General features: G+C 45.9%; 1 protein-coding gene across 1 annotated transcript in view; it reads left to right on the forward strand.

Annotated features, from left to right (window-relative positions):
• The window catches only part of LOC138265784 (gamma-glutamyl hydrolase-like), a 189092-nt gene extending 175093 nt beyond the window's left edge, over positions 1–13999 (forward strand). The window contains exon 9 of the mRNA XM_069213812.1: positions 10388–13999. Within this exon, the coding sequence (XP_069069913.1) occupies positions 10388–10506 (119 nt within the window). The 3' untranslated portion in view covers positions 10507–13999. The remainder of the gene's footprint in view (positions 1–10387) is intronic.
• The last annotated feature ends 7027 nt before the right edge of the window (positions 14000–21026 follow it).

Raw genomic sequence — 21026 nt, forward strand, 5'->3', positions numbered from 1 at the left:
ACATTCCGGCCCCCACAATCCACTGATGATAGGAAGTTTTAAGACTTAAAAAATTCCAGTTGGTTAGATACCTCACTAGAGTGAGAGAGCTGGGCTCGTCACCTGGTCCACTAACTGAAGAAAACTCCTTTTACTGTAGTTGTGCAAAGAGCAACAGAAATAAAAGATTTGCATTTGCCAACTCTGGAAACCAAAGACAGTTTACTGACTGAAGTTTTTAAACCAGGTCCAGCGTCAACTGGACCCATGTTATCATTTAACAACCCTATTATGGACACTCTCATGGCCTTTTGATTAAAAACATGGTCTGCACCTCCAGTCAGCTGACAAGTGACCAGATGGCACCGACCAGCCCCTGGTGACCCTGACGTTTTCACAAGACACCCTGCACCTGAACGTCTTGTGGTGCATGTGTCCACAAGTCAGTTCAAATGATTTTTCTTCAAACACTGCAGATAAGGATCCTAAACATATTGAAGCCTTTGACATGGATTTTTTTCCTTAGCTGCCAGGATTTACGCTTTGAATGCAGTGTGCCTTCTGCGTAGATACACCCATGCCTTATTGAACATGTCCATTAACATCTTGCCAGCTGTTCCAGAGTACCACAGGAACCAACTGGCCCAAATGGTCCAGGATGTGCAGGATGCAGCAAAATATGTGCTGGACAAAACAGACCGCATAGGGCATGCAATTGGCACCAGTTTGGTGTTTAAAAGGCATACCTGGATGCAATCAACTGGGTTGTCAGGTGATGTCTAAGCATCCTTTATGGGCATGCCCTTTGATAACTCTAGTCTGTTTGGAGGGAAGGCTTAATCAATGCTCCAACAATTCAATGATAGACATGCCACAGCTCGATCCTCTGAGTAATCGTCCCCATTCAGGCAATTCCACCAGCAGTGTAGGAAGTTTAAGGACTATTGCAGGGGCCTAGCTTACAAGCAGCATTGATCTCCCCAAGTGGTACAACAGTAAACTCAGCACTTTCAGGGCAGAGGGTGTTGTGGCGACTGGGGCCATTCACACTAGCAGGGGCAGCAAACCTCCAGCTCTTCCTCTCCTGCTGCGTTGGTCCACAAGCAGCTTCGCTTTGCCTTCTCAGGCCCACGATCGTCCGATGACACAGGATTTACTTTCCATTTGGAGATTCTTCGTGCTGATTGATGATTTTTACAGATTGTTCAAAGAGGCTACACCCTGCTTTTTATTTCATCCCCACCTTTTATTACTACCCACACTCACTGAGGGGATGAATGTCTTTCTGAAGAACAACAAATCTGCTCCCTCAGCTCCTTATCCTCTCTGTTTTATCTCTAGGGGACTGAATGATGTCCAGGACACATTTATTTGCATACCCAGTATCCGGTCCCAGTAATGCTACCTGTCACTCCCAATGATGCCCTTTATCTCTTTGGGGTATTCCAACAACTGGCTGAAGTTCCAAATGAGCTCTATGCAGAGTATTTCCTTAGTAAGGGTAGTCCTGGACACTGGAACGTTCAATGATTTTCCACCACCACAGCAAGTGCAGAACAGTCAGGATATGATCCTGAGGTTTTGGGTTCAGTCCAGGGACTCAGTGAGGATGATCTTAGGCTTCTTAGGTACCAGATGGCACATACACTCCTTGCAATGAAACTTAGGCTTTCAGTTGGTACAGCACTGCAGCTGCCTCTCTGAGTCTGTCCAGATTTCATAAGACATGGTTCAGGACCGTATGCAGTGGGAGACCAGTGGAATCCTAACACCTGGCAGGCCATTCTTCCTTCCCTACTCAGTTGTAATTGTTGTTACAAATGCATCATTACTTTTTTGGAGAGGTCTTCTATGAAAGGTGGACATAAGGGACCTCTGGTCTCTGGTGGGGAGCTAGTTCCAAATCGAACTTTAGGAGCTTTAGTCAGTCTGCCTGGCATTGACAGCCAATCATCATCGGAAGGTTGGTGCAGGTCCTAATGGGCAACAAGACCACCATGTAATACAGCACCAAGCAGGACGAGGTAGAGTTGGGTATTCTGTACTAGGAGGCATCTCTGGGAGAGAGTGGATGGGTAGAAGATATTGCTGGTAGCCAACCACCAACTGGGGTCCCTGAATGGCAGACAAGATGAGCTGAGCAGACATCAGGTGGTAGACGACAAGTGGAATCTCCATTCAAAGGTGACTCACAGCACTATTAATCATTGGGGCATGGCCTGGCTAGATCTGTACTTCACCATTAAGAATGTGAAGTGTAGGGGCGTGGCCTGCTGAGCAGCGAGATGGCCGCTCTTTGAGTGAGCTCCGCCGGCCGGAACGCAATCCTTTAATTATCCTTCACTTGAGGACGAGCCGTAGCTGCCAGGACCAGTAAAAAGTTTGCAGGTGGCGGTGGGGCACAGGCGGAGATACGAGAGGCTTATACCCTAATGCCTACGAGGAACTGGGGACCGCGCGGCCTGCGGACGGGCCCGTCGGAGGCACCTGCCGGAGCACGCTGTTGGGAGCGCTGAGACTCGGGCCCGGGGCACGCACTGGCGGGGCCCGAGAGAGGGCAGCGCCAGGACGTTGTGGATCCAGGCACGTATAGCAGCTGGCCTGGCGATCCCGTGGGTGCCAGAGTGCTGGGGCGGCCCCCGGGCAGCCTAGGAGCCGAGACCTTGGTGCCGCGCGGCTGGGTGGCGGCCCAGAAGTCGGGGCGCTGCCCGCCGGCACGGACGACACTGGCGGGAACAAGGAACCCCTAAAACAAAAAAGTTGCATGAGCGACACCAGGGCTGCACTCCGTCTCACGGAGGCGGCCCACTGGACACCGTCGTTGTGCCCGCGGCGGGAGCGGAGGCGGCGGACTCTGGTGGTGGCGGCCGCCATTTAGGAGCCAAAACACAGGCCTAAGAGTGAGACGGTGCGAGAACTCGTGTGCGGTTGGGCATTGACACGGGACCTTGCTGATGCCGTGGGCGCACGGGTGAAGACTGCTGAAGCACCAGTGGTGTTAGTAGTGCCTGGTCTGCCCGGGTGACGCAGGTGGCATGCTCCAGAGATGCAGAGGTGAGGAGACAGGGATCCTACGAGCAAGCGCTGCTGGGCTGGAGGCTGAAGGTGGTCAGTTGGGACAGGCGCTGCTATGGCAGGCCCAATTGCCTCGTGAGTGCGGGGGGTGCTTGAAGGGCCTTCCCCTCCCCATTGGTCTAAGGTCATGGATGGCATAGTGGACATTTGATTACATCCTGGCAAAGGTTTTGGTCTACCGTGGAGTAACAGTCTAAGGGAACCCAGTGGAGGTGCTGGCGGCGACTAAGCGGCTTATTAGTGAGGAATCAGTCAGCGAAAGCGCCGTGTGGAGGGTAGAGGTCCCCGGCTGCGACTGCTTGGAAGTGGAGGTGGTGGTAGGACGACTGGTGGCTCGCGGCGTGACCCGGTGGATATCTGGCTGCCATGGGGAAACATGATGCTAAGCAGCCTAAGCTGAAATTTTATAATAAGCGCTCTACACGTCAGGGAGAGTCGGAGCAGGGCTCCCAGGCGGCGGCGGGGCCCGACCTAGTCGCTGATGATCAGGGTGAAGATTTGCGCACATTGATGCTGGAGATGTGCTCCAGCCTCAGGAATATCGACACTAAACTGGACAATCTTACCACTCAGTTAGACTCTGTGAAAACACAGGTGACCACACATGAGACGAGGTTGGACACGCTTGAGGCTCGCCAGTTTGAGTGTCACGAGTTTCAAGTGGAAACGAGGGACCAGCTCCTACACATGGACAAATTGCTGGGAATAATACAGGCCAAAAATGAAGACTTGGAAGCGCGGTCCCGGCGCAATAATCTACGTATCACGGGGATTCCGGAGACCACTGCCATAAATAAGATGGAAACATACATTACTGAACTCCTACACGAATTATTTGACCCTGACCTCTCGGCGATGTTTGCGGTGTAAAGGGCACATAGGTCATTGGGCCAAAGACCCCCTGTTGGAGCGCCGCCCAGGCCTATAATTGCGAGAATCCTGAACTACCAAGACCGTGATTTGATCCTTAAAATGGCAAGGCAGAGAGGTTCCATCACGCACAAGGGCAACAGCATCTCCTTTTACCCTGACTTCACCCCGGCTGTGCAGGCTGCCCGCCGGGGGTTTCTGCTTGCTAAGAGACTTTTACTACAGGCGCATGTCCCGTACTCCCTTCTCTACCCGGCCAAATTAAAGGTGTCCTTTGAGAGGTCTACCCACATATTCACGGATGCCAAGGAAGCGATGAAGTTTGCCAAACATGTGGGTCGCAAATCCGCACAACAGTCAAGAGAGGCTGCGGAGACAAGGGATAGCAGGCTCAGTGACAATGAGTAAACGCGGGCCCAATTTACCATATCCTTTGGGAATGACTCTTACTTAAATGTGACCTCTATTTGCTTGAGGGGGTGATGCATTTGGGGAGCCTGTGGTTCAATTTCCGTCATCTGCTATTCTAGATAGATCTAAATTATAAGGTTCTGAGCGGTGAGGTTCCCCTGCAGAACTTCCGGCCACCCCGTTACATACGGGGAAGTAGCTGGCATCGCCACACCCTCTCGGGAATGTTCCCTTGTTTAGTAAAATGTCTTTTGGGGGATAGTATGGGGATGGTTAACCTACGACCCGGTTGGGGGGTTGGAGTGGGTGGGGGGCGGCGAATTGGGGTTGTTATTTTGTTGTTTATTGCCAATATCTATCGTATGCTATTTGTGTGGTGTCTTGATTGTACAGTAGGGTCACTGTCTACATGATCTCCTGCACTTTACATGATGTGTATGAGAAATGTCAAGAGTAGATAAGACCTTGAACTGTCTCACCTGGAATGTTAGGGGGCTCAATGACCACAGGAAGGCTAGGTTGGTACATGCATATTTGGTACGACATGGTGTGGACGTCTGCCTATTGCAGGAAACTCATCTGAACACCGCCCCTGCCCAAAGACTTCGCCATACCAGATGGGGGCATGTTTACTCGGCTATCTACTCCAACTATGCTCGGGGTGGCGATATTGATACGACGTGGGTTGGACTGGCGTGAGGGCGTTGTTCAGTGTGACCCAGAGGGGCGATATGTTTGGGTACAGGGTGTTGTATGTGGTGTTTCGGTAATATTTGTGGCTGTGTATGGGCCTAATGCTGACTCTCCAGATTTCTTTCATAAGTTGTGGGGACAAGTGAAAGCCACTGGGTGCGATACAATTAAATGGGGAGGCGACTTTAATGCAATACTTGATGACAGAGTGGATAGGAAGGGAGTGGCTCGCTCTTTAAATCCGTTGGCGGGCTCCGCGCTGCGGGATATAATGCTTGATGGTGCGCTGGTTGATGTGTGGCGAGGTAGGCATGGGGACCTGAGGGAGGGCACTTGTATGTCAACCTATAGCGGCGCGTGGTCCCGTCTTGACTTCTGGCTAGTGTCGCGGGATGTAGCGTTGTGGACGGCGCAGGCGGAGCACATGCCCCACACGCTATCAGACCATGCACCCTGCATGCTGAAATTGCTGCTTCCCGGGGGTCCTTTCCCGGCGTTCTCGTGGCGGCTCCCACCCCATGCATTACTTGATGCTGCATTCAGAGAGGAAATACGGCCTGATATCACTGACTATTTTGGGCACAATGAGGGATCGGTGGACACAGAGGCGACTCTGTGGGAGGCCTTCAAGGTCGTCATTAGAGGCCAGTGTATAGCCCGACGTATTAAGGGCGATAAGGGGTACGCTGGTGGGGCTGGAAACTGAAATAAAATGTCTTGAGCGCACTTTCCTGGAGGCTGGAGAATCAGAGGTGGCGGGGCTGTTGAAAACCAAATTATTGGAATATGAGGAGGAGGCGCTACAGGAGGTCAAGTTTCTAGGGAAATATGCGGAGGCGAGGCGTTACGGTGAAGGAGGGAGACCGGGTAAGGTCCTGGCAAATATGATTAGACCGCCTCGTCCCGCGACTTATATCCATGAACTGCGTACAGCTGATGGCGAACTGCTTCTTGACAGGGAGAACATTGTAGGAGCATTCTCCAAGTTTTATTCCCGGTTATATACCAACACTCATGATACATGTCCAGTGGGGTTGGAGCCCTACCTAGACTCCATTGCATTGGCATGGCTCAATAATAACCACAGAGAATATATGGACCTCCCGATAGACGCCGGAGATGTGGCACAAGTCATCAGGAGCCTACCGCCTGACAAGGCACCGGGACCTGATGGTCTGACAACAGCCTTCTATAAGGCATACGCAGATGAGCTGTCGCCCAGGTTGCTGGCGGTGTACGAGGAGGCCCTGGAAAGAGGGGTGTTGCCTGCCACTATGCGTGAAGCGCTGATTATCACGCTGCTGAAGCCAGATAAACCGGCTGACGATCTAAACTCATATCGACCATTATCTCTTATTAATGTAGATGTGAAAATTTTGGCCAAATTGATTGCAAACCGGGTGCAACCAATGCTGTCGATGATCGCACTCCCTGACCAATCCGGTTTTATACCAGGAAGGGCGACCTCCCATAACCTGCGAATGATCTTCGCTGCATTACATTACCTACACCCCGAGATTAGAGCGGCCGTGGTGTTTTTGGATGCCACTAAGGCCTTTGATACAATTGAATGGCCATATTTATTCTGTGTTTTAAAGAGGATGGGGTTCAGTACGTTGCTGATTAGGAAAATCCGCCTGCTCTACACATTGCCTACAGCCAGAGTGCGGGTGAATGGCCTGGTGTCTGAGCCTTTCCCCATCTTGCGTGGTACTAGGCAGGGTTGCCCCTTATCCCTGCTGCTATTTGTTATAGCTATGGAGCCGCTGGCAGCGAGGATTAGGCAACATCATTCTGCAAGAGGTATAGGATTCAGCTCTAGAAACCTTCTAGTATCACTATACGCGGACGATGTGACCCTTTACCTTACCAATCCTTCGGATAACTTGGACCCCATCTTGCGTGAATTTGTCCGCTTTGAGGGCTTTGCAGGTATCTTCATCAACTGGTCCAAATCAGTTATCTTTCCTCTCACAAACGCCACCACGGAAGTGCGCTCTGAATATCCTTTGCGTTGGGAGGCGGGAGGGGTCAAGTATCTGGGAATTTGGATTAGCCGGGACCTTCAGAGATTTGGGGCCTTAACTTTGGCAGAGCAATGATGTGGCTGAGCGAGAAAGTGAAATTATGGGCTTCCCTGCCTCTGTCACTGACTGGGCGGATTGCGCTTACAAAAATGATAGTGTTACCCAAATTCCTTTACCTATTCGTCAATATACCTATACCGCTTACGGCACACTTCTTTGCCACTTTGTGGTCACGCCTGGTGGAGTTGGTGTGGGCAGGTGGACAGGCCAGAGTGGCGTGGGACACGCTGGCACTGCCATTGCGACGGGGAGGTCTAGGCGCCCCAGATATAAAATTGTAAGCCCTCTGTGCTCAGGCTCAGTTCTTGCATTTTTGGATCCACCCGGTCCCTTTTCAGCCTCACGTGGCAGTGGAGCGCGATGTGGTGGCGCCCCTTCCAATTGGAGTGGCGATATGCGCTAAGGCAGGGCGTCCCAGAGCAGAAGTAGATACGGCTAGGATGCTGCAGTGGGTATGGGAGGAATTGCACAAGAGGGCCGGGGTCCCACTGTTGTATGCTCCATCGCTTCCGCTATTGCATAACCCGTTGCTGCCTTGTGTGGCTGATGGGATAGCTAGTCATCTGATTGACAAAATGCATCTCCACACATTTGCTGACCTTTTTCCCAATGGTAAGTTTATACCTCCCCCTGCGTCAGAAGAGGGAGGTACGGTGCCTTTTTCTGAATTATTTCTATACCACAGACTACGTGCGGCGTGCCGGACGCTATTCGATAGCTTCCCTGACGCGCCACCAGTATTTACAGCTTTGGAGGTGGTGGTGAGCTCCCCTTCCCCCCGTAAACTAGTAACCCGTATTTATCGCCATATGCAAAACATGGCACCGGAAGTGACGCCTAAATCTATGCTGTATTGGAATGAGGAGCTCCAGCCTGAGATTACTGAGGAACAGTGGGAGTTCTGTTGTGGGCAGCTTGCTGAGCTTTTGCCAAATTACAAGCTGCGTTTAATACATTTTAAATACTTGCACAGGTTCTATAGAACCCCCATCAGCCTGAGGAAAATGGGGCTTAGGGAGACAGATGAATGTTGGAGATGTGGGTCGGCCTCGGCCTCTTTTCTACATATAGCGTGGTCCTGCCCAAGGTTAAAGGGTTATTGGTCCCAGATCTTTGTGTCGGTAAATCAGATAGTGGGTCGCTCGGATGTCCCCTCCCCTCGGCTTGGGCTTCTGGGATATGTCAGGAACATTCCGCCAACAGTGCGCAGGCTGCATGCACTACTACTACTGTTTGCTAAACGATGGGTGGCAATCCACTGGGGTAGGCAGAGGGTACCTATGGTGAGAGATTGGCTAGCTGATGTAACCTACGGACACACGCAGTTAACTACATTCTGGGAGTTAATGCTGGCTGCTTCTAGGCCCCGTGACATCTGGGATCCGTTTGTGAGTTGGGCTCGGGAACATCGGAGTGGTAGGTTGGGGAGTGATACTCTGAGTGAATGACCCCTGGGAGGGGGGGGACGGTGGGTGTTACATCGTACTTCTCTCCTTTCACATCATGTGGCTGGTGTTCGTATCGCTGGAGTGTGCCTGGTCACTAACCCTGTTTTCATCCGCTACTGCCCTTTCTACATGCTAAAGCAAAATGTTGTGGCCCCCCGATCCCCTGAGCCCAGGCTAGTGGCTTGTAATCTCTATTAATACGGACATGTTGACTATTGTAACACGTTCTTTTTATTCGACACCTAATAGCATACCATATGTAACACACTAATGATGATAACTGGCAAGTTTGTTTGTTGTATTTTTTATACTGTAAAAAGCTCAATAAAAAAAATAAAAATAAAAAGAATGTGAAGTGTCACAGCTTCTGTGCATTGGAGTTTCCTCAAAGAAGGTCATTGGAAGACACATTCTGTCTGCAATGAGGTGGGAGTCCTGTGCATAATTCCGGGACTGCTTCCCCTGCTCCAATTTCTGTCCAGACAGACTGGGCCTAGGTCATCCTAATAGCTCTGGACGGGGCCAGAAGAGTGTGGTGCCTCAAGCTCCTAAGTATTTACCATCCCATCAAAGTAACACTTCGGGAGAACCTCTTGTTTCAGCAAAACGGGAGGGTCCTGCACCCATATATTCACAACCTACACCTCCAAGTGTGGAGATTGAGCAGCAGCAGTTAAATTGTTTTGACTTGCCACTGCAGTGGTGGATGGCATTCGTGCTTCTAGGACACCAATCCAAAAAATTAATCTATTGCTGGTGCTGGGAGATGTTGCCGTCTGGTGTGGCATAGGTCATCTAGAACCTCTGCAGACCAAACTCACGTATGTATTGTTTTATAGTTGGCCCACCAAGGCCTTGCAGTGGGCACACTTGAGGGCTACTTTTCAGCTCTTTCAGTCTTTTTAGGTTTGCCTGATCAACCCTCATGCATTTTTAAAAGGCCTAGTGCATATGTTCCTTCCAAAACCATGTGTCATGTCTCAGTGGCACCTACATCTAGTCCTGATGTTCCTAATGTGCACACCACTTGAGCCTATGGCTTCTGGTAGTCAGCAGTCTTTGTTACCTCCATGATTTCTGCGTTCCATGTTAGAAAACTGTAGGCACTCTCAGTGCAACTTCCCTACATCAAAAGTGTTACTTGCCTCCATTAATGCTCTTTCTGGAGGAAACTCTATCTAACCGCAGATTCCTCACCGACCACCCACCTCCAGCACCATAGAGTTGACTCCTGAACATTATTATAATAATGATCCAAGTGAGATTTTGGCACACCATCATCTGTAATTTGTAGGAAGTGCTCGGAATCTGTTGGTGCAGAAGGGCAAAGTTTAAGAACCTTCATCAGCACGCTGGGATGGTGCTTATATGCAGGCGACATGAAGTCTTCCAGAGCCCTATGGCACCACCTACTGGCTGGCAGAAAGCACTAAAAAAAATCTGGATCTAGCCTGGTGCCTGGAAACATTCTAAAGGCTAGGATTCTGTGGTTCCAAAGGTAAGGAACCTTTTAATTAGGAATAAGAAGAAACCAATGCATCTCTCAAGTGTTTCTTTTTCTTCATAAATTACCATTTAACAGATTGTGTGGAAAGCTGTCTATGTCACACATAATAGCTAGTTTTCAACCGGTTAGTCTTTTTTGTTGTGGGGGGGTGGCGGGGGTGCACTCTGATAAACCATCCTGACCAAGTTCTTTGTCCAAGCTTCTTCTTGCAGTGCCACATAGAATGAAATCATGGCCTGCTAGCAGGTTCACTTTAGTTATGTATATCACAAGTGAAATTAAATTCTCATCCTAATCACAGTGTCCTCTATTCACAGCCAGGAAGAGCTCTCACCAGTTTGCCAGCGAAGAAGAAGAGGAAGCTGCCCTGATATACAACTTCCAGCCTGCCTATGTGAGCAATATCACAGACTATGAGCAGGTGTACTTTTTCTAGAACTATCTTCAACGGCAAGACTTAAAGTTCACAGAGAACTGCAAACTCGCCTGCCTGTCTACAGCCCAAGAGTTACAATATGACTTTTGACTGCTTCTTACCCCCAGTGAATTACTGCTTGAAGCTGAGGACCCCACCTAAGAAATGTCTATGAATGTAACCTCAAATTCATATTCAAAAATACAGAAAAAATATGCATCAAACAAATGCACAAAATATAAACTATTTTATTTAATGCACAAACAAATATGCAGACATTGAACATTTAGTGTGAAGGTTTGAATTTGGCAAAAATTGTATTTCTAAAAGAAGAAGCAAAATATTAGACTCTAGAATATCACTTTGTCTTTTTGGCTTTTAATGCATGCTTTCTTTTTGTCTGCACATACCACTGCTGATTCAATTGAGTACACCAATTGTCCAAACTAGATTCCGTTTGCTTTATTTGTGCTAATCCATCAAATCAAGATAAGGATGCCAATTCCATTTTATACTTCCAATTTCAAATTCCTTCACATGTGCATCAATTCATTGTATGTGGTGTATCTTTATTTATTTTTTTACAATTGGTCCTTCGTAATAAACCCTGCAAGCCAGAATGATGGCCCATTGAGTTAAGTGCTCACTGTAGACATCTCGGGGTCATTATTTCGAATCCCCGCAGGGACAACTACACTCTTCTTCTTGCCCCGGGTGATACTGTGAGCATTACTATATTAAGTTTGACACACGTGATGTTTGCAGCCCTTAGAAAGGGAAAAACACTGTACTAATTACAGTATAAAACATGCAACTAGGCAGAAAAATTCTCCTCCCACGATGCATCTTTCCCTTCCTGAATTCACATGGAAGATAAACGGATCTTCCAGTTTTGACTTAAAATAATTAGAACTGATAAAACACCACCGAAGAGAAGTAGAAGCCAGAAATCACCAAGGGGCATATTTAGAAGAAACTGGCGCATCAGTGCTTCACCCTTGCCTCACCTAACAACACCATGGGTGCACTGTATTTACAATATGGCGCACCATGGCGGTGGTTATGCCAATAGCGTCATCATTTTTTACGCTATTGTGGCACTTTCCTGCACTATTATCAAAAATGTTGACGCTAGTGCAGAGAAGTGCAAGGAGGCCCATATGTTTGTGTGGGTGTGTGAATTTTAACGCCTGCTTTGAGCAGGCGTTAAAAATGAAGCCAAAAATAGAGCAGTGAAATCATGTTGACTTCACTGCTCCATTTTGCGGGCCGCCTTGTGCCATATTGCCCCCCCTGAATACATTATGCATTCGCAGGTATAATGTGGTGTAAGGGTGTGCAAAGTGGTGCAATGCGAATACTACACCACTATGTAAATAAGGTGTGGCAAAAAAGTCTTTCTGACGCACTTTAGCTTAAAAATAAAATGCCGCTAATGTGACGCTGGAAGGCGCTAGGGGCTTGTAAATATGCCCCCAAATTTACCTGCACTTTTACTACTTTCCTGCCTCTAGTATCAAAGCAATATTATTGTACACTCTACCTCTAAATACTTTTCTCTGGTGGATCTTCCCAGTATGACTCACCCGAACCATGGTAAGGCACAAAATCCCAGAAATAGCTCAGTCATGTAAAATAAAAACTCTATTCACTTTATGAACTGGCCAAGCTGCCAGAATTGATCCTGCACGTCCTGAAGTTTCTCTATTACCTCAGCTGCTTCTTTGTGGAGAAACAGAGTTTGCTGTCACCAATGATCCTATAGCTAACATTATGTGTATTAATTTCTTACCATACTCTGCCTACAACCAAATAGAGCAGGATTATGTCCAGGCCAGCTATTAATGCCACATTTATATGCCCAGTCCTTCCTTGATACCTGGAGACAAAGAACAGAGCAGCATGGACTCGTTTACAATAACAGAGCAGCGATCACCCACAAAATATATCTCATATCTTAAATAGAAAATCTTCAATCAGTTGCTCTGTGCTACTTATGTGAAGAACATAACAACAGGTAATGGTGTTAAATGCTCACTATTTAAATTTTATCTGCTGCAGTCAAATATTATTGAAGTGCAAACATATACCCATCCATGCACAACCCGGGCACAGTGTGGGACTGGACTGCTGGAAAGTGGAGTTTGCATTCTGGGAAAAGAGATAGGCAGGAAAGAGAGGAAACTAATTAAAACATACTTGTAAGAGCAAATTCAAGGGAAAAGTACAGAACATGAATTAGGAGCAGGAAGGAAGATTTGAAAGTAGAATTGAATGAGAGAGGGAATTAAATAAATGCCAGTTCTATATAAACACTGGAAAAACACCACCCCCATGATTTGTTGTGGAGCAGAAAAAGAATAAACACTTCTTTCTTTAGATTTATTAACACACTGGAAAATGCCGAGACAACCCCACCAGAATTCATAGCAAATAGAAACTTAAAACAAGGAAGCCAAAGTATATAGAATACAGCTGTCCGTAGTCATGTCTGTCATTGAGATAAACTGTTTGGACTAGGTGATGTTAGAGGCAAGACACGCCACCTTCCTGGTCACCTAATTTTTCTAGAGCTCTCCCTATCTCCTTCCAGCCCTGTCCGCACCTTGCAACATCAACCCGTATTTTCCTTATCTTTGCTGTCAGTCTGAACGTGGAGCTTCATTGAGCCGTGGAAGATTAAGTTAGGCAAATATCTTTAGCAAAAAATTCAATATTTTTTGTTTGTTCCCAGTGACCTCAGAAAAATTAGAAAAAAGGCCAGATGGAGGTTTCATGTGTGTTTTTAAGGTTTGTGTTTTTTTTTATTAGTTCTATTTTAAGCAGCAGCAAAAACTAAATAAATTATGTTTCCGGGTTAAGATATTTTAGACTATATTTAGCTATTACCATTTTCAGAATTCCCTTTCCTTTATTATATTAAAACTGAAGTGTAACTCATAGTGTTAAACTAATTTTGAGCTGGGAGATGGCAGAGCAAGCATTCACCCTTGGTGAGCGGCAAAGATGCCCAAAGTTACATAGAGAAGTAGGAAGGCTGACATTACCTGGCAGCAGTGTCTGACTGCTTCATTCAGGAGGTACATCTGGGCCACTGGCCTTTGTTTAAAAGGCACTGTGCGCTAGACTGAGACGGGGTGCGTTTCAAGATAGCACCCGTGGCTTAGGCGTCGCCAGAGCAGGACTGTAAAGGTGTGGAATCACACACAGAGTGAAAATTGAGGTGTTTTATTGCTACATAATCCAAAACTGTGTAGTCTATGATTATGCTTATTTTTACCAACCTGTCAATAAAATGTTTTAAACATAAAATAATTTTGCAAACCTGTAATACATAACACATACATTAAAATGATTTATAGATACCAGATTGTTGTTACTCAGCTGGGAGACTCTTAATGAAGGTGCAGATTAATGTGCATGCCACATAACGCACATTAGACACAAGATTGCTTATTTTTTGTTTTGTAAATATGCCTTGTAATGATATCATAAAATCTGGAGAATCCTGAAATTAACACTGGTTAAATCATTACCCACAGAAACTGTATAAACAGCATTTTGCATGCTATTTGCGCTGGTCCTACTAACAGCATAGTATACTATATGCGGAAATGATTATGGTGGTAGCAATTGCTCTAGCCAGTAAATTGTAATAGATTTAAGACCGTTAAGACTGAATTGAAAGCATTGGATAGTGATAAGGTCAGAGATACTCTTGGATTGCTGCAGTCTAAATACAGACCATTTCAGGGAAAATATTTACCATTGATCATACAATTCAATAATCATTCTTTAAAATCTTAAAGATTGTAAGCTAATTATAGTATGTATCAGAGGGATAGGAGCTACTTAAGGATGCTGTCAGTGATATACCTTCTATTACATTTAAGAAACTAGGGCCCTCATGTACTAAAGTAATTTACAGGCGGTAAGGCTCTGATTCATAAAATTTGTCTACAATACTGAGTGTTACCGAATCACAGTTTTGGTTTGGGACTAGATACAATTATTTTAGGGATATGTTAATGTTTTACTACTGAAATCCAATCACTAAACATTAATATTTGACCACCCCTCAACGGAGGTAGTAAGCCATTCGCAAACAGAAAGGGATCCACAAGGGAAGTCTTCCCCTTTGTGAATGTTTCCAAAAACGTTTTTAGGAGCAGGCTGTGGTCCATGGGACTAGTGCATGCTCCTAAAAAGGTGTAATTAAAAACAAAAATTAAAATTATGCATTTTTTTTTTTTTTTTTTAAGATTGCTTTATTTAAAAGCAATCACTGACATGGTGGTCTGCTGATCCCAGCATGCCTGTATGCCTGTGACTGTAGCCTGTCGTAGTGGGTCGCAATTTGAAACCGACCTAATGCATATTGAAGAGGTAGGTAAAATTGGGACCCGCTACATTGCTATATTTTGTGAACCACCCTTTAAGAATATATGTTGGTTCACAAAATACAAATGCATTTGGTAAAAGTCAGTGTGCTTTCACCGTATTCATTTTTGTACATTCCTGATAAGAAATCACAATTTGCAAACGGTTAAATGTCGAGGGTGTTACAGCTTCGGACGTTATGTGTTTTCTTTGGGGATGAATAGATATCAGAGATTGCGGCCTCTATTGGAGATACTTTGAGATTCAGGATTTTGTTGATTGTGACAGCTTTTGTCACCTATGCACGTGTTTGCCCTTGAGCACCACAATATGTAGGAAATACCATAAAGAAACTGCATTGTTACATTGTTTGTGCCTTCTTAGTTTAAATATTTTACTGAGAAATATCACCAGTTCGTTTTTAATTGTTCTAAACTTCCAAACTGAAGTGTGTTCCACTGAAATTAATAAAGTGCAATATTACTATGAAAAGCAACACTTTTTTCTTCTAGAGGTAGGATACAGATAACCAAGACACTTGTCAACTACTCTCAAATTAAAGCATTTCCAACTGTGACACTATAATCCCTAACACTTCCCTTTATATCTGAACTCTTAAACCTATCAACCTTTACCTAATCCCTTAATGCTTATCTGGTGTCTTTAGCCCTTTTACTCTTAACCCTATTCCCTTAACCCATGCATTTAACTTAATACCCTTAAATACATAGCCCCTAGATCCAAATCCTTAAAGCTTACCCGGTACCCTAAACACTATCCACCCATTATCCCAAACATAAATCCGATTCCCACTTCCTTAACCTTGTATTCTTTACACTTAACCCAAACCCCATAACTCTTTAACCTTGACTCCATACCCTTAACCCATATGCACCAAATGCAATAGTTATCCCATTGTGATAGTGTGAATAAATCAAATTTGAGTATGTGTTGTGCCCAGTAGACCATATACCGATGTATTGCCTCAAGTAAAAAATTATGTGAACATAATTAACATATATAATATTAAAGATAATTGTTATCATATAGTACCACGAAGATGACACTCTCACACAGCTTTATCATTAGACTATGTGTACAGTCCTATCTTAGTCTTAGATTCTTCAATTTTTTAATATTCCCAGGCATCATAATGGATCTGGAAACTTTTTTGCAGTACCTCGCCGTGCCAGTACGGCACCGTACAGCTCTCTCACTCATGCCATGACGTGCAGAGTCTATATTCCCACCACTCACATGCTGATGTCAGTTTCTTTCGTGCTACACCAACAGATGTGGATCCATCTCTGAGGCTATTTAATCTCCAAAAATGTACACTTTGCTAGGGAAAGGTCACTTCCCAAAATGACAGGTTTTAAACCAATGCAAGGACTGTTACAAGGAAATACCTATAAGAGATCCTCATCAGGTTTGCCTTTGGTACCTGGGGTCGACTCAAGGCCCGCAGGGACTGCACGTTGATGAGCCCAAAGGCCAAACGGGACCACGATATGAAACTCTACATCATCAAGCATTGAAAGACACCACGTCGAGACCAGTCCAATTCCAAAGGTCAGTCTCAGTCCTATTCCTGCGGTACAGAAGTTGAACGAGTGGCTCCAAGGTTGATCATCATTGTGCTCCAAATCTTAGGGTAAGTCAAAGAAAAAACATTAAAAACCCAAGCAGGAGTCAGCTCCTTCCCACCACTATCATAACCCTGAGAGGGCCTGAGGAAGTCACCATGCCTCTCGATCTCCCTCCCAAAGTAGGTCTGGTATGACCCCTTTCTGCAACTTGTTCTGACACAATCTGAGTTTCCAGGGCAGTTTGCAGCATCAAGGCATATCCAAGAGTTCTGAGAGGCCATGCTGTGGCTCATCTAATCCCTTCAAACTACCTCTGATGCCTTAACAGCCCCCCAAGGACCTAAGAGGACCCCCGTCCTGGAATACCGCTGCTGGGTTTACCCTCAATGCAGTTGGACCCTCCGAACCCTTTACTTGGCCTCCCCCTGCTCCTTTATAGACTCCGACTCCAGTGCTAGGATTCACACCAGGTCCCGAAGCATCAACACCAATCCATACTCCACCAACACTGGAGGATAAGTTGTCCCTTGTGTTCTGAACCCAAATCCTTGCAGCTCCAATCTCAAACAAGACCGCGCTCAGTTTCCGTCAAACCACAACCTGACCTGCTTAACATCCCTCGTCCACAAGGCAAATCTCATACATTGCATTCCTTGTTTGGGACGGATTTCGTTAATGACTATGATACAGGGGGTTAAATTGGCTAACCCTACCATGAAGAAAACTGGTATGATGACCTCCAGGATGCCAGTGGTCTTGACACTTCTTCTGATTCCAGCCTTGTCTCTCATCCAGACCTGAACCCTGAAGAGAGTGCTTCAGGTCATGCAGTGAGCGGTCGAAGTTCTTGACCTCTACAACCCCAGCTCAGAGGTCAAAATCAGTGTCCTGACCAAAGTACACCAGCTAGGGCAAACATCCACTGAGCCTCTACTGTCTTTCAACTAGACACTCACTGATACCCTCTTGGGAGCCTGGGCAAAACCCTGCTCTGTCCCTCTGGTCAATAAGCATATTACCAGACACTACTGACCTGACCCTGGTGACCCTGCCTTTTTGTCTCCTCATCTCTCTCATGAGAGCTTGGTGCTGATTAACCCAAATTATTTTTGGACGACCCCTCCCCCCAATAGGGAGTCCAAGAGAGTGGAGACCTTTGGGAAGATAGTTTTCTTCCACTAGTTTGGCCCTTAGGTCAGTCAGTGCCAGTTGCCTACTGGGCTACTAGTCCCTCACAAACTGCGATTTGGTTGCCCAAGTCCTCCCAGGTGTCCCGACTGTCCTAACCTAAGCCATACAGGATTGCCAAATGTACAATTCATGGTGGCCACCGTACCATGGATTCCATCAGGTGAGCCATTAACACTGGTGTTGCCATTCGTTGTCACAGTTCAAAGAGAGCGGGGACACAGCATGCTCCCTGGGTTATCTGCTGTGCATCATCAGCAGCATATATCCTACTACTACTTTCATGGTTTCAGAAGAGGTATCCCATAACAACAGCCAGTTCAGCCTCAGCAAGGTGCCCAGAACATTTGCGGCCAAGGCTGTCACACCCATCAACCTCACCTGCATGGACAGTACACTGTCCTTCTACCACCCCACCCCCTGGCACCCGCTACCCCACCTTCAAAACCCTTTTAGCATCCCTTAGTGGAGTACAGCCACCCAGTTGCAGGGAGTATCCAAAGATTCTTGACTAGTTGGTTGGGTATAACATTGGACACATGGGTCCTACAGATTGTCCAGACTGGTTCTCCACTGACCCTGGACCTATTGACGGAGGACCATCTGCCAGTCTTGCAGCAGGAAGTGCAAGCCCTTTTGGCAAAAGGGGCTATGAAGAGAGTGCCTGCACTAGAAGTGGGTTGTGGTTGTTATCCCCACTATTTTCTGATGCCAAAGAAGGACAGAGCCCTTTGCCTATTTTAGTTCTGTGCCCTCGCAATGCCTTCCTCCAGAAGAACAAATTCAAAATGCTCACTCTGGCAAAGGTCTTGTCTGCCCTTGACTCTGGAGACTGGATGGTGGCATTGTATCTGCAGGACGCCTATTTCCATACACCCATCCTGCAGGCCTACTGGCACTACCTGTGATTCAGGGTGGGAAACTAGCGTTTTCAGTTTGCTGTGCTCCCGTCTGGTCTCACCTTAAGGGTGGTTGCAGCACACCTTCCAAGGTCAGGCATCCCAGCCTTCCCCTACATCGACAACTGGCTGTTGAGTACCAAATCACCACAGGCACTCGTCATCCACCTTCAGACTATGGCAAATCTCCTGTTATCTTGGGGTTCACTATCAACCTGCAGAAGTCACATCTGACCCCTTCTCAGATGCTCCTCTCTATGTGAGCCATTCTGGACATGGTTCAGTTTCATGACTTCCCCCTGGAAAGGAGAGTTCACAACATTCAGGCTATGATCCCGATTTTTTCACCTCTGCCCTATATCTCATTGAAGTTGCCTCTGAGACCCTGTAACAGGAGACACTGCGCCTCTGGGAATGGCTGTAAAATCAAGGGATTTTTCTGGTGGTGAACCACCTACGCAGGTTCCTTGAATGCTAGGACGGGCAACTCAGCAGTTGACTCAGATTACACCCGTAGGTGGCGCAAGGTCTCTTCCTTGAATGGTGAGAACCTTGGCTCAATCTATTTGTGAAGAATGTTCAATGTCAGCAGTTCTGTGCATTGTAGTTTCCAAGGTGTCACTCACTCAGGGACACATTCTGAATAACAGTGGAACTTCGGACTTCTGTATGCCTTTCTGTGGTAAGTGCTTCTACCCCGAGTTCTGAAAAAGAAAATGACCGGCTGGGCCCAATTTATCCTATTGGCCCCTTATTGGACACGGACAGTATGGTATGCAGAGCTCCTGGGCATAGGTATCTGTCTTCCAATCTGGTTGTCCTCCCAGCAGGATCTGCTGTCCGAGCAATGGGCCAGGATTCTGCACCTGGGCCTTTGTAGTTGTGTTAGCACGTCGGACCTTAATAGGTAAACCTAAAAGGAGACGCGAATAGGTCGGTGAACCTTTTGACTTGCTTTGATGTTTTCCCACCATACATCCCGTACAAGCAGATCAATAACCAATAACAATCAATAACATTAGTAATGAATAGGAGTCAGAAATTGTCACACACCATGACCTTACAATCATGAATAACCACACCTTTATGTAAAAGTTTAAATGTTTATTTCCCTATATTAATACTGCTAATGTCACGTAAGTTAACCTTAAAATCAAATGATAAACATACAGAAACAACACTGGCTGAGCAAAGCGGCAAAAGAATCGCAATCTAATCAAAGCTTGAGCTACTACATATTCTAGAGTTACTGTACAAATCATTAGTAGAAGTAACTGCGCAAACAGTATCACATACATTGAGTTTCAGCAAGGAAAATACATCAAATGCTATTACATGTATTGAACTTTATTAATGTGGAGCCCAACAAACATCAGATTAGAATAGCATGTTTGGGCTTGATGCAAAACATTTAGTCAACACAAATTTGGAAAACAACTAACTATGGCTTTATCAAAACGGCGGTTGGTACCTATAAACAAAAGCAAATAGACTTGACAGACAGTATCATAGTCAATATAGTTTGGATCAGCAAGCGGTGACAGTCTTCGTCCTCAGGACATCAGTTTGGTCAGCTAGTCATCAGGATTTAGCATCAAGTTCAGAAAAGGCAAAGTCTCTTCAAGCAATAAAGTTAAGCACGTCTCTTCCCGAGACAGTAGAATGGGCGAAATGGGGGCTAAACTCTCAAGAAGAATGTGGAGAATGGCTTCTGTTCTCCCAGTGCAGTCCGACTAAGTTAGATTTCCTAACACTACTTCCAAAGTCCCTATTGGTCAAGGGATTGCATGTTTGCATTCAGTCCAATTAAACTAAAACTTAAAATCTATAATTTTGCTAGTACATGGTTCACATGTCGATGATTGGTTCTCATCTTTTTCGTTTTCGTCATTGCGCTCATCAAATAACAATATTGTTGCAGCTTATACTCCAGTCAGTAAGTTTATTGTTCTCTCCTGAGAAAGTCAGTCTTACACACATAACATTAAACATTGTTGCATTAGCTAGTACATAATCTCCTACCAAACAGTTCTCACGAGAAAGACTTTTAGCTATGAGCATTTGGTCAGCACAGTGGAAAACCCCAATTTAATTCACTTAGTATCCATTTTATAAAACGCCTAAGCAATGCAGCTTGACATGAGGCCGTGCAACTAGGCAAAGACCTTGCTAAATTAATGCCTACAATTAATAAAGCTAATACATAATGCATAACCCTTAATGTGACATATGACTACATTAACCAAACATAAACTCATTGTTTCATATTAATAAGCCATTAATAAGTACACTTCAGGAATACTTGGGGCAACACCAGTGGGCGCACCTTAAAATGTGTGCATTATTTTTCCCTATGTTACATTTTCTATGCAGTTTCATCGCTCACAGTACATGAATAATCATTAATCATTTCATTAGCAAGCTCAGCGTTAACAGTCACCACCTTCATGCCTGAAGGTTGAGGTGGAGGCCAGGCGTCCCTCAA

This window comes from Pleurodeles waltl, chromosome 11, assembly GCF_031143425.1.
Source record: "Pleurodeles waltl isolate 20211129_DDA chromosome 11, aPleWal1.hap1.20221129, whole genome shotgun sequence".
NCBI lineage: Eukaryota > Metazoa > Chordata > Amphibia > Caudata > Salamandridae > Pleurodeles > Pleurodeles waltl.